Source organism: Schistocerca gregaria, chromosome X (assembly GCF_023897955.1).
Source record: "Schistocerca gregaria isolate iqSchGreg1 chromosome X, iqSchGreg1.2, whole genome shotgun sequence".
Taxonomy (NCBI): domain Eukaryota; kingdom Metazoa; phylum Arthropoda; class Insecta; order Orthoptera; family Acrididae; genus Schistocerca; species Schistocerca gregaria.
Window position 1 is genome coordinate 617783498 of NC_064931.1, and position 13586 is coordinate 617797083.

Sequence of the window (13586 nt, forward strand, 5' to 3'; positions counted from 1 at the left end):
AGATACGAACTTGGAGCAGTTTTCATTAAGGAAGGTGACAATAGAGATCCTAACAGGTGCTAAATCATATGTAACTATTTGTCTACTGAGTGCTATGAGCAAAATACAGAAATTACTATTACTAGATCTGCTAAGGACACACAGAGAGCTGATAGGTCTTAATCAAACAAAATATGGTTTCAGGAAGGGAAAGGCAACTGATGACACTGATTGCAGTTTTTGACAGTAGTTGTGACAAATATGCTTTAGCCATCATGTTGGACATTATCGGAGTGTTCAGTACTTTGGTGGCTGTCATTGTTTGCAAGGTTTAGACAGCTGAAATTACCCACATGTTTGATGCAGTTCTTTCAAAGACTACTGTCATGATAGAGTAGTGGCATGGGCATCTCCTGATGGGACAATCAGATGAGAAATAGAAAATGTATGCTGTCAGGTGCTTATATGGAACACTGTCATTTTCGATTTAGTGATTGAGTCTGTGTTGGGAATAGTAGAGGAGTTAGCAATAGTTGCTGCCACTGCTGCATGCGTGAATGATATCCTCATAGTGGTTAATGGGAGGCCTAGAGCTCAGACAGAGCAAAAGTGTGACACAACTCTATCCATGATTCAGCAACATGAACAAAACAAATTGAAGACTGCTGAGAAATAGACTGCTACTGCAGGGAAAGCTGTGAGCAACTAGAAATCCTTATATTAGAATTGCTGGTGTTATGATAGGTAGGAAAGTGGTAAACTAATGTTAGAGAATGAATGTGGTTCATGGTGAGACATACAATGCCCACAGTTATGAAGTCAGAAAAAGTGTCTAAGCTGCTACTGTAAAAAAATTTAAAAAAGGAGTTATCACTGCAACTCATTAAACTTTATCATGAGGCCATTACTTCCCTCTGTAGTCAGTTTCAGTGCAAGTGTGTGGGCATTCAAAGTTCAACAAGTGAGACATGTTAAAATTCTCTAAAGATGGCAGCACAATGTCTTTACAAGGATATATGATGCATACTAGTCAGTGTGATACTTGAAATGTATCTCATTGACCTACAGGAAAAGAGAGAGAGAGAGAGAGAGAGAGAGAGAGAGAGAGAGAACTGGTAAATTAATAACTGTGAAGAAAGAGGTAAAAAGATGTGTTACAGGTGATAGCAATCCATCTGGGACAGTACCAGTACAGGAAGAAGAGTGTGTGAACAGTAAAAAATGACTCCCTTAATTCCTTTGAAGGGGATGATCCACATGCTGACAGTACACAGACCTCATCCTAATTATCTTTACAGGTTCAAATATAAGATCCAATGGCAGATGCATTGGTGGAGAAGCTGGGACATCTTATATTAACATGTAGTGATAGTGTCTCAATCAGTGAATCACGGCTGTGATAGTTTGAGGTTGCAATTTGTATCATACTATACATGACAGGGAAGCAAGTGAAGTGCTCCTCTGAGCAGACCATCAGACATATATTATAGGGAAAAAAAACAAGAAAAGTATCTTAAATCCTCAGAAACGAAGAGAATGTAAAACTGCACTCCACAGGGCCTCCACTCATAACATTGTAAATTGACTGTTAACATAACATGGAGGAGAGCAGTGTGTGGTATATTATTTACTATTGAGGGTGTAATTTATATTACTATCTGACAAAAGTGAAAAATCAAGTATTTTGTATTATTTCATGCCATTGATTTTATATTGCTTTGTAAGGTGTTGTAAATGTTTTATGATACTTGATGATAGTCTGTTGTTTGAAATTGGCTGTATAATAAAGAAATTTTTATCAGGAGCTCTTGACAGCAAATCATGACATTCTTTAAATATTTATGAGTTATGGGGCACCCCCTTCTTAAAATATATTACTTTCTTTAGCCTTTAGTAATCCAATACCTAACCTGAAAGGTAGAAATTACATTCACAGAATTCTCCAATATTTGATACAACAAACAGTAGATGAGCTATGGAAAGACTCTTGGATGTTTAAATTTCAAATATTTCATAACTTAAGACTAATAAAAATTGGCTACTAATGTGGATTACAGCTAATGAAAATGGTTGTTTCATAATTTGAGAGATATATAGAGGTGAGATTAGTCCTAGTACTGAGAATGCATTTGTGAAGTGGTAGTCAAAACTCTGACTTTAAACCTGTAGTACCAAGAAGTGTTCAACAGTTTTTTTTTTTTTTTTTTTTTTTTTTTTTTTTTTTTTTTTTTTTTTGTGTACCAATGAAACATTACGTGAAAGAACAAGGTTGTCATCCTTCCACCCATGTATCCATCCATCCATCCATCCATTAATTGGTTCACACATGTGCCTTCATAGATATGGACAGGTAGGAGGAACCACTGCAGGCTACTCCTGTAAAGTATGCAAACAACAAATTATGACTAGTGCTAATCTACTCACATTAGTGATTAATGGAATTACTTGTAGATTACTTTCTATATACAGGCTGTAATGAGAAAGTGTGAGCAATCTTTCAAGGACATGTCCCTCACACATAATTGAAGAAAAATGTTATAGTCTTTGGTCCAAAAATGCTTTGTTTGTGTGTTTCAACCCATTTGCCACAACTCTCTGTATAACATCATGGGAAACACACATAAACAGAACTTACCAGCATCTCACAAGTAACACTTTCTAATTTGAAAGATATTTGAAATACCCTCCATTAAAGGCAGTTTGTTTTTGCCGTCTGTGTTTTGCTTCTTTTATTTGGGAAGCATCTTCAGTGGCGATTTCCAGCGCTGTTTACTCATTCGTGTGATCCTGCAAATGTATTTGTTAGTTTCTATGCTCCAGCTGGCCAATTTCAGGTGTTCTGTCACCCACATTTGTGACATTGCATATATCACTTACTCTTTCCATTGTGTGATCAACATCTTATCTAAGAAGGCATTATAACTTTGTATATTTGGTCAGGATGGAAGAACATAAAGTCTTAAACAGTTATCAACAGTACTGTCACCAACATTGGCCAAAGATATTTATTGATTATGTGCTTCAGCAGTTACAAGAAGATTAACATCTGCCAGCATGTGCCAATTGTGACATTTCACAATCTTATCATATTCAAACAATACTTCATCTGCAAGTAGCGCTGTTGAACTAAAATAAGGGTTTGACACATACTTTAGTACTTGATTAAGAGAAGTGCACCTCTGCTGGAAAATCAGCTGCTGACACTGTCTGTACATGCTGTTAATGTTATGGATACAGCTAGAATGTTATATAACACTTCCCAATCTGTTGTGGCGACATAACTTACAGTGACACAAAAGTCATCATCAAATGTATGTCCTGTTGTGTCATCTTTCATCTAGACCTCCTACAGTCACAAGTAACAGGATGGGACGTTCCATGCCCCCTAAGATGATTAGTTGCTTCATATTTCCTACTGTTGGGAATCATCTGATTCTGGAAATCTCTGCCATTATTATAATATGATAATCCACATATCGGATGGGCATCTTTTCTTTGTTTGTTTGCACTCCCATTTCACTGTTCTGGAAAACAAATCTATGATGAACACTACTACTGACACATGTACATGCAAAACCCATGATTATCACTTAAAAAGTTGGTGCTACATGTAAGGAAGTTTGAGACACGAGTCACATGTTGGTACAGACAATTATATTAGTTGTATGTTAGTATTACCTTCAGTGAAGTGATATACTAAACACTGACAGTGTACTTAAGAATTACAATGTAACCAGGCGTAACGGGCTTTTTGAACATTTCATGCAAGAAAGAGTTTTAATGTACTATGCTGGTATGTGCTAATCGTGTGGCTTCTCATGATTAATGCACCATGTGTAGTTGTTGGAAATAGTTTTAACAGGGAAATTCAATATTTCTGGCACATATCTGTTAAAAAAATTATCAGTTGTCTGTGTACTGGAAACATTAAAATCTGCCTTATATAAACATTAGTGTTAACCAGGATATATTGCTTAGAGTCCAAATATTTTGATAAATTATAGGACACACCATTAGTTTGCTATTAACTATGTGGGGATTTACAATTCCCTGCATGATGTCTTGTTCATCGAATTGTGAGAAAAGGTAGAACTGATTTTTGCACATGGGAAGCTTTTGGAAAGAACAATAGTTCAAGATATATTATCACAAAGTGATGTGGTAGCACTGCTTTGGAACAGAGAAAATATAGTTTTCCTTCAAAATTTTTATGGTGGTAATGAAACATCATCATTTATAAAATGAAACGAAGTTTGCCTTCAACTTAGTATCTCATGTCCATCAAAAGTAACTGTGGTGTGCGTATTGTAAGACCTTCGGTACACTCACCATCAAATTATTTGACTTGTCGCTCTAAAGAAGTAAGCGAGTGTCAGCAATATGTGTTGTGGTCTTATCGTGGCGTGTTTATCTTCTGCCGTTAGGTCAGACGATAGAAATGCCACTTGCACGCTTAGAGTAGCAGATTGATGGTGGCCAACTTTAAACAGAACTTGATTAATTTTCACACCCATTTATTAAAATAATAACAAGCCTAAAAACTACTTAACTTGGTTCAGGATGCTATTTACAATTGACAATCTGAAGTTCCTTTGGTCTTGGTACATTAATCTTATTCTCACATACCTCTGATACTTGACAAAGTGTCTATCCATTTATCTTCATGGCTATGTACAGGAATATAGTAATCATATTAGGCACAGACTGAAACTTGACCATATGCTGGTACATCTACATCTACATCTACATCCACATCCACATTCATACTCCACAAGCCACCTGACTGTGTGTGGCGGAAGGCACTTTGAGTACCTCTATCGGTTCTCCCTTCGATTCCAGTCTTGTATTGTTCGTGGAAAGAAGGATTGTCGGTATGCCTCTGTGTGAGCTCTAATCTCTCTGATTTTATCCTCATGGTCTCTTTGTGAGATATACGTAGGAGGGATCAATATACTGCTTGACTCCTCGGTGAAGGTATGTTCTCGAAACTTTAACAAAAGCCCGTACCAAGCTACTGAGCGTCTCTCCTGCAGAGTCTTCCACTGGAGTTTATCTATCATCTTCGTAATGCTTTTGTGATTACTAAATGATCCTGTAATGAAGCGCGCTGCTCTCCGTTGGATCTTCTCTATCTCTTCTATCAACCCTATCTGGTGCGGATCCCACACTGCTGAGCAGTATTCAAGCAGTGGGCAAACAAGCGTACTGTAACCTACTTCCTTTGTTTTCGGATTGCATTTCCTTAGGATTCTTCCAATGAATCTCAGCCTGGTATCTGCTTTACCGACAATCAGCTTTATATGATCATTCCATTTTAAATCACTCCTAATGCGTACTCCCAGATAATTTATGGAATTAACTGCTTCCAGTTGCTGACCTGCTATTTTGTAGCTAAATGATAAATGATCTATCTTTCTATGTATTTGCAGCACATTACACTTGTCTACATTGAGATTCAATTGCCATTCCGTGCACCATGCGTCAATTCGCTGCAGATCCTCCAGCATTTCAGTACAATTTTCCATTGTTGCAACCTCTCGATACTCCACTGCATCATCTGCAAAAAGCCTCAGTGAACTTCCGATGTCATCCACAAGGTCATTTATGTATATTGTGAATAGCAACGGTCCTATGACACTCCCCTGCGGCACACCTGTAATCACTCTTACTTCGGAAGACTTCTCTCCATTGAGAATGACATGCTGCGTTCTGTTATCTATGAACTCTTCAATCCAATCACACAATTGGTCTGATAGTCCATATGCTCTTACTTTGTTCATTAAAAGACTGTGGGGAACTGTATCAAATGCCTTGCGGAAGTCAAGAAACACGGCGTTTACCTGTGAAACCGTGTCTATGGCTCTCTGAGTCTCATGGACGAATAGCGCGAGCTGGGTTTCACACAACCGTCTCTTTTTTGAAACCCATGCTGATTCCTACAGATTAGATTTCTAGTCTCCAGAAAAGTCATTATACTTGAACATAATATGTGTTCCAAAATTCTACAACTGATCGACGTTAGAGATCTAGGTCTATAGTTCTGCACATCTGTTCGACGTCCCTTCTTGAAAACGTGAATGACCTGTGCCCTTTTCCAATCCTTTGGAACGCTACTCTCTTCTAGAGACCTACGGTACACCGCTGCAAGAAGGGGGGCAAGTTCTTTCGCGTACTCTGTGTAAAATCGAACTGGTATCTCATCAGGTCCAGCGGCCTTTCCTCTTTTGAGCGATTTTAATTGTTTCTCTATCCCTCTGTCATGTCTTTCGATATCTACCATTTTGTCATCTGTGCGACAATCTAGAGAAGGAACTACAGTGCAGTCTTCCTCTGTGAAACAGCTTTGGAAAAAGACATTTAGTATTTCAGCCTTTAGTCTGTCATCCTCTGTTTCAGTACCATTTTGGTCACAGAGTGTCTGGACATTTTGTTTTGATCCACCTACCGCTTTGACATAAGACCGAAATTTCTTAGGATTTTCTGCCAAGTCAGTACATAGAACTTTACTTTCGAATTCATTGAACGCCTCTCGCATAGCCCTCCTCATGCTACATTTCGCTTCGCGTAATTTTTGTTTGTCTGCAAGGCTTTGGCTATGTTTATGTTTGCTGTGAAGTTCCCTTTGCTTCCGCAGCAGTTTTCTAACTCGGTTGTTGTACCACGGTGGCTCTTTTCCATCTGTTACGATCTTGCTTGGCACATACTCATCTAACGCATATTGTACGATGGTTTTGAACTTTGTTCACTGATCCTCAACACTATCTGCACTTGAGACAAAGCTTTTGTGTTGAGCCGTCAAGTACTCTGAAATCTGCTTTTTGTCACTTTTGCTAAACATAAAAATCTTCCTACCTTTTTTTATATTTCTATTTATGACTGAAATCATCGATGCAGTAACCGCTTTATGATTGCTGATTCCCTGTTCTGCATTAACTGTTTCAAATAGTTCTGGTCTGTTTGTCACCAGAACGTCTAATATGTTGGTTCTCTGTTTAACTGCTCAAGGTAGTTTTCAGATAATGCACTTAAAAAAATTTCACTGGATTCTTTGTCCCTGCCACCCGTTATGAACGTTTCAGTCTCCCAGTCTATATCTGGTAAATTAAAATCTTCACCCATAACTATAACATGGTTGGGAAATCTACTCGAAATATTTCCTTCAGGTGCTCTGCCACAACAGCTGCTGAGCCAGGGGGCCTACAGAGACATCCTACTTTTGAGCAGCCTTTAATCATGACCTTCACCCAAATTATTTCACATTTCAGATCTCCATCGATTTCCTTCAATACTATTGCACTTTCTACCGCTATAAACATGCCTCGCCCTTCACTGTCCAGCCTGTCTCTGTGGTATACAGTCCAATCTGAGTTTAGGATTTCATTACTGTTTACGTCTGGTTTCAGCCAACTTTCTGTCCCTAGTACTATATGGGCATTGTGACCGTTTATTAATTAGAGCAGTTCTGGGACCTTTCTATAGACGCTCCTGCAGTTTACTATTAGCACATTTATATTGTTATTCCCTGTTGCATTTTGCCTACTCCTACCTTGCCGTGTCTCAGGAGGCATCTTGTCGGGCCTAGGGAGGGAATTCTCTAACCTAAAAAAAACCACATGTGCACTCCACACGTACTCCGCTACCCTTGTAGCCGCTTCCGGCATGTAGTGCAGACTAATGCAGACTGGTGCAGACAAATGCAGACTCGTACAGACTAATGCAGACTGACTAATCGGAAGTCTGTACACTCCTTATAATACCTCGCACGTTCAGGTATCACTGCGCGAGTGTGATCCACAAGTAGAAAAGGTTCTACGTTAGCAGCAATCTCATTGGCTGTGTTACGTATTAATACGTGGATCGGCAGAAGCAGAATTTGGTCCGTCTCTAAGACAGCGCCATCTTGTAGTGTTGTAGTGCGGAGACGGACGAGCGCTGCGCCTGCGCTGTTGTGCTTAGCGGGGTGCGCTCTAGTGGGAAAGTTGTATACGCGATGACTATGTGGAGCTATGTATACAACAGTAACATATAATAATAACCCTTTGGGCTGCATGGACAAAATGATATGTTCAAGTCCAGTTTGAAATTGTGACCATAAAAGCACAAAATACTCAATTTGTGCCTTTTTCTGTACATGTGTGTAAACAGTAGCAGGATAATCCTGAGGATAGTATGGATTTGAGGAATGACTTTTTGGCACATAGATATATTGCCTTAAACCTTCAGCAACGAATGCTATGTCAGTATTAAAAACATAGGTTCCAGAAGAGAAACAGCTAAATCAGTCAGCAAGTACTCCTACGGAGGATTTATGTAAAAAGTGTGTACTAGATGTCATTGCAAGGAAAAAAAATAACTGTACCAAGTGGATGTCCCAAAAATGTAGACTGGTGTACAAGTACAAGTAACTTTTGCATAATGTGTCACTACCACATAACATCGCTCAATAAAACTTGGACCCTACATAGAAAGAATGACTGCTGTGGACAGCAGTGCTTGCTGCATGTTACAATGTTAGCAAAGAGTTCTTGTGTTAGGGACCTACATTCCTCTGATGAACAGTCTTTAGTGCATGTGAACGTGCTGCAGTGCATCTCCCCAATGCATCCCACACATGCTTGATAGAAAGTAAGTCACAAGAACAGACAGGCCAGTTTATTTGCTGAATATCTTCTCATTCCGAAAGCTCTTTCACCTGTGCTGTTCACTGCAGTCACACAATGCCATCCATAAAAATGGTCAGGGCCAAATGGCCCCCCCTCCCCCCCCCCTGAAAAGATATATGTGGGGAAAGAGTACAGTATCACAATAACGTTGACTGGTGAATGTATGATGATCAAAGATTTGGAGGTTATTACTCTCATGCAACATTGTGCATTTCCACATCATAACACCTGGACCATCAAAATGATCATGTTTGACAATGTTTGTAAGTGCTTTATATGTTCCCACCTCTAAGCATATGACGATATATCCAGAATCACTACTGAGACTGAATCTGCTCTCATCCTAGAAGGGCACACGACCCCTCTCTTCATTTGTCCACTCCCTATGCTCTTGGCACCATTGCAAACAGTGCCACTGATAAGCAGGTGCCCCTGACGTGTGGGTGCCAAGGTGATGACCCCCACGCAGTCTCTGTGCAACTGTGGAACATGAGGTTGCATGTCTTGCACTCCTATTAAATACAGGATGAACATAAAGTCCAGGAACACTTTCAGTTATTTGTTGCACAGGAACTAATCATTGTACACGTCATACATATTGCATTTTGAAGAGAAACTCCGAATGATTTTTTTTACTAACATTCGATATGCGAACCACAAATGACCCAGCAGATGTCAATACGATAATCGTATTCCTGCCATACCCATCCCAGCATGGCATCGTCTACTGTGGCAGTCGATTCACATATTTTCTCCCAGAGCTCTGCTCCATCACGTGGTAGAGTGTGTATGTACACACCAGATCTGTAATCTGTCCCCACAGAAAAAAGTCACACAAAGTGAAAGTGGTGATCGGGGAGGCCATTTCATGAAAAAGCTGTCCCCTTCTGTAGCACGGCCGATCCATTGATGCGGCAGCTCCGTGTTCAGGTGCCCATGAACTTCACGATGAAAATGGGGTGAGCCCCATCCTGCTGAAAGATGAATGGAGAGTCTGATTAAATTTGAGGTGTCAGCCATTGCTGCAACATGTCAAAATAGGAATATCCAGTGACAGTGCTCTCAGTGAAGAAGAATGGCTCGTACAGTTTTCGATGTGACAAGGCACAAAAAACATTTACCTGTGGGGAATCACGCTCAAATTTAATGCGTTCGTGTGGATGCTTTGTACCCCAAATTCAACAATTGTGCCTGTTCACTTTCCCATTTATGTGAAAAGTGACTTCATCACTAAAAATTAAGTGATCAGCAATACCAGCCTCATTCAGTTGTTGCTACTGCGAATAAAACTCAAAATGTTTGTCTTTGTTGTCATCACTGAGCTTCTGCACTAGCTCCAATTTGAATGGTTATATAAACAGCTTCTGTCGCAGGACTTTCCACACTGTCACTGGAGCCATTTCGAGTTCACGGGATGCACGATGCACTGATTTCTTTTAACTCCTTATGAATGTCTTTCGTATACACCCTACATTCACTTCGCTCACACTGGGCTGTTCACTTCTCTTTGCCAGGCACAAGCAATCTATCGTAACGAATTTGTTGTGACAGTGGTAAATGGCCTCCCTTGTTGGTGGCTTATTACCGTACTTGGTTCTAAACATCTGTTGAACAGCTGTAGCACACTTTTTGTCAGACTTCAAAGCATAAAAAGCTCACTCCACACCTGAACTCGCCAGTTTGCAACTAGCACTGACTATTGACAAATTACCAAACTATGCTGTGGCAGTATACATGGAAAAAAAAACTTTCAGGGTTTCTCTTCAAAATGACATATGTATGATATCTGCACGATGTTTTGTTCTTGTGCAGTAAATAATTGAAAGTCTTCCCGGAATTTTGTGTACACACTGTATGGTTGCGAAAGCACCCGCGGTGTCACACGGGTCCCTTCTTGCCTGTTGCTGTAGTTGACTGTGGTCGACCACTGCTGCTCCTGTGGTTCATAGCACTTGCCAAGCATGTGAAACCATACAGTAAGCAATACCAAACCGCTGTGTTACACTCATGACACTTCGCACTCAGTTTCCCGATGGTTCTTCCCCTTGTGAAGTCATCCAAATGTCTCCAGGCCACGTTGTAGTGAAGAACACTACCACAGTGTACTGTAACTCTTGCTGATTGATACATACTATCTTTCCCCATTTCTTTGACTGCCTCACGTTGCGGGGTCAGCCTCATTTTGTGCTATAACTCACACTGACCTCACACCATTTGATCTCCAGCTTTCTATACATGACTAAGAGATCTCTGGCGATATGCTCCCACACTTTAATTCATTTGCACCGAGTTGTTGTTAGATTGCTTCTTCTATCTCATTCTTAAGTTTTCCGGAGCAGTGTATTTGGTTTTCTTATTCAACTAAACAATGAACAAGCCTTAATTTATTACATGTTTTGCTGAGAGATTGAGTACAGCATGATGAGATGATGATGATGTGAGTGTGTTTATAAAAATTATCTACACAAAGGTTAGGCTTACTGGCATGCAAAGGGTTAAAATGATCCCTGATTTTGGGTAGTGCATTTTCTCACTGTAATGTAAGGTTTTTTCACACCATGTGAATTATAGTACACACTAGTAAATTTTTAAAAATGTTGTATGATATAAAATCTTGATATTATGAATTGTCTACAGGATGATCACATACTTCCTACTCGTGAAGGTTACCCTAAAGTTTCAAGTAAGTTTCATCAGCCTGTATATGATCGCTCAATCCTTAGTTCCAAACCGACTTACAGAAACTGGGTTCCACCTCCTCGAAGTCTCAGGAATACGTAAGTGATTTTTATTCCTAAATAATACACAGTAGGGTAAAATTGTGCCTAGCAAATACAGACAGAAGTGGTATTACTGTAATCAGTGGACATTTTGGAAAACAGTATTGGAAGTTACTGTTATCTTGTGACCCACATTTTGACAAGATATCACTTGATCTTACTGTTCTGCACATAGATATATTTTGATGTTATGTCAAGAAAACTTCAAGGAAAAAGATTTCATATAGAATGTGTGGTGCCAGGTACTCAGGGTCAAAAAGAAAACCAGAGGATTTCATGATCCAGTAATAAAATGACATATGAATGAATAGCTAACAAAGTCTGAAAAGAAAATGAGTTTGCTGAGCTCACTAGTTTGAGTAAAAAGTACAATTTCAATAGCTCATCATTCCATGGCATTTATACTGATCAGGTGTGGCTAGTAATTAAAAACTCTGAGATGGAGCCGTCACAGAGTATATATTAAAATAAATTTCTCAGTAACCTATTGCAGCATTTAAATTACCAGAAAACATGTTGCATATTTCCCACACAAATTTAAATAATGCTAGTTAACGTTTTTGGAACTGTTGATATGTGATGTCATGCGATTTATTTGAGCACGTAATAGCCAGTCTTAAGGCTATGCCTTGAAATCCTGCTTATCTCTATGTAGCAGAGGGCGTGATTACCTTGGGGTACAGCTCTTACGGGCTTCCTGAAGGTTCTGCTGTTAGAGCCTAAGGGTGTCCTACCAACCTGCACCCAATTTTCACACTCCACTGCCCAGAAAGAAATGAACAGAGTTGCTGAAACTTCGCTGTCGAATCCATGTCGCTGTGTTCTTTATTATGCTTTGATGAATCCTTCATCAACATTTAGTATTATTGTTTTGACAGTTCTTTTGTTTCTGTTGTGACTTGTCGATCTTTCAAAGTGCCGCCACGGAGTTACGCGCATCCTCTACATGCGGCGCTGTCTGCCAGCCATGCAGCAGCAGCAGCAGCAGCACCACCACCACCACCACCACCACCACTACCACCACCACCTAAGCGGCCATCCAGCCAGGAGCTAGACTCGGACTCAGTTATGATTTGACTGTTAAAGTGACACACGTCTTACTCTGTTTACTTGATCTGTGACTTTCATGTATTGCGTCGTCCTTGAAATATATTTGTTCAACTTGAAGTTATAACAATTGGCGACGAGGTAGTGAATTTTTGTTTTTCATCATTGACCGACGTGTTTCCATGGCTACTTTAGAGCAACTATTGCAAGATCTCATAGAACAGCAAACGCTTTTCACAAAATGTGATTTGCGATTTCGTCGCGGCATCAAATGCAGGGTGTCTCTCGTCATTGTCTCTACCTCCTTTTCCTCCTTACGACGAGACGGGGAGGACTGGTCTGATTATGAAAAACGTCTTCGATAGCACTTCTTGGCATTTCATGTGGCGGGCGACCAAACATGTAAGTCTCTTTTCCTTTCATGGATTTCACCTCAAATGTATGTTGTCGCAGTTGGCTCCTTTGAAAGATCCCGCGTCCTTTGTCCTTTGCTGAAATGTGCTCACTTGTGTCCATTTATTTTCAAAAGCGTACGCATGTGGTAGCCTCTCGTGTTGCCTTTTCTTGTTGTCCAAAACAACCGAATCAATCCTATCGTTCTTGGGCCGCTGAACTTCATGGCCTCAGTAGAAAGTGTCTATTTGTTACTGAAATTCACAAAGAATCCTACGCCGGTTCCATGGTACGGGATGCTATTTATCTGGTCAGCGCCCGACAAAGAAGTTAGGCAATGTGCCCTTCAGTTGGCAAATCTGACTCTAGATGAAGCCCTATCCATCGCTCAGTCTTTTGAAATTTCTCGCGCCACTGGAGCACAAATAGAGGCACGGGGTGACGTCGGGGAAATACAACCTCTGTGCGCTGTTGACAAAGCGTGTGGCGTGTCCCCGACAGCTGATTTGGCCGCAGTACGCTCCCAAGCTAAGAAACTGCAGCAAAACCACGGCAGCTTCCTTCTTGTCTGTGGTTTTTTACGAAACATTCACGAGAAGATTGTCCACAATGTTGGGGGGGGGGGGGGGGGGGGGTCATGTGTCATCCATTTGCAAATCCAACCGCATACATGATATTCATGAACATGGCGCAGATTCTGATTCTGTGTTGTCTGTCAATTGTA

The 13586-nt window shown here is 40.2% G+C and overlaps 1 protein-coding gene across 6 annotated transcripts in view; it reads left to right on the forward strand.

Moving 5' to 3' along the window:
* The window catches only part of LOC126297431 (uncharacterized), a 99382-nt gene that overhangs the window by 57500 nt on the left and 28296 nt on the right, over nucleotides 1–13586 (forward strand). For all 6 annotated transcript variants that reach the window (XM_049988259.1, XM_049988256.1, XM_049988258.1 and 3 more), the window contains one exon: nucleotides 11280–11419. In XM_049988259.1, coding sequence (XP_049844216.1) covers nucleotides 11280–11419 — 140 coding nt within the window. The remainder of the gene's footprint in view (nucleotides 1–11279; nucleotides 11420–13586) is intronic.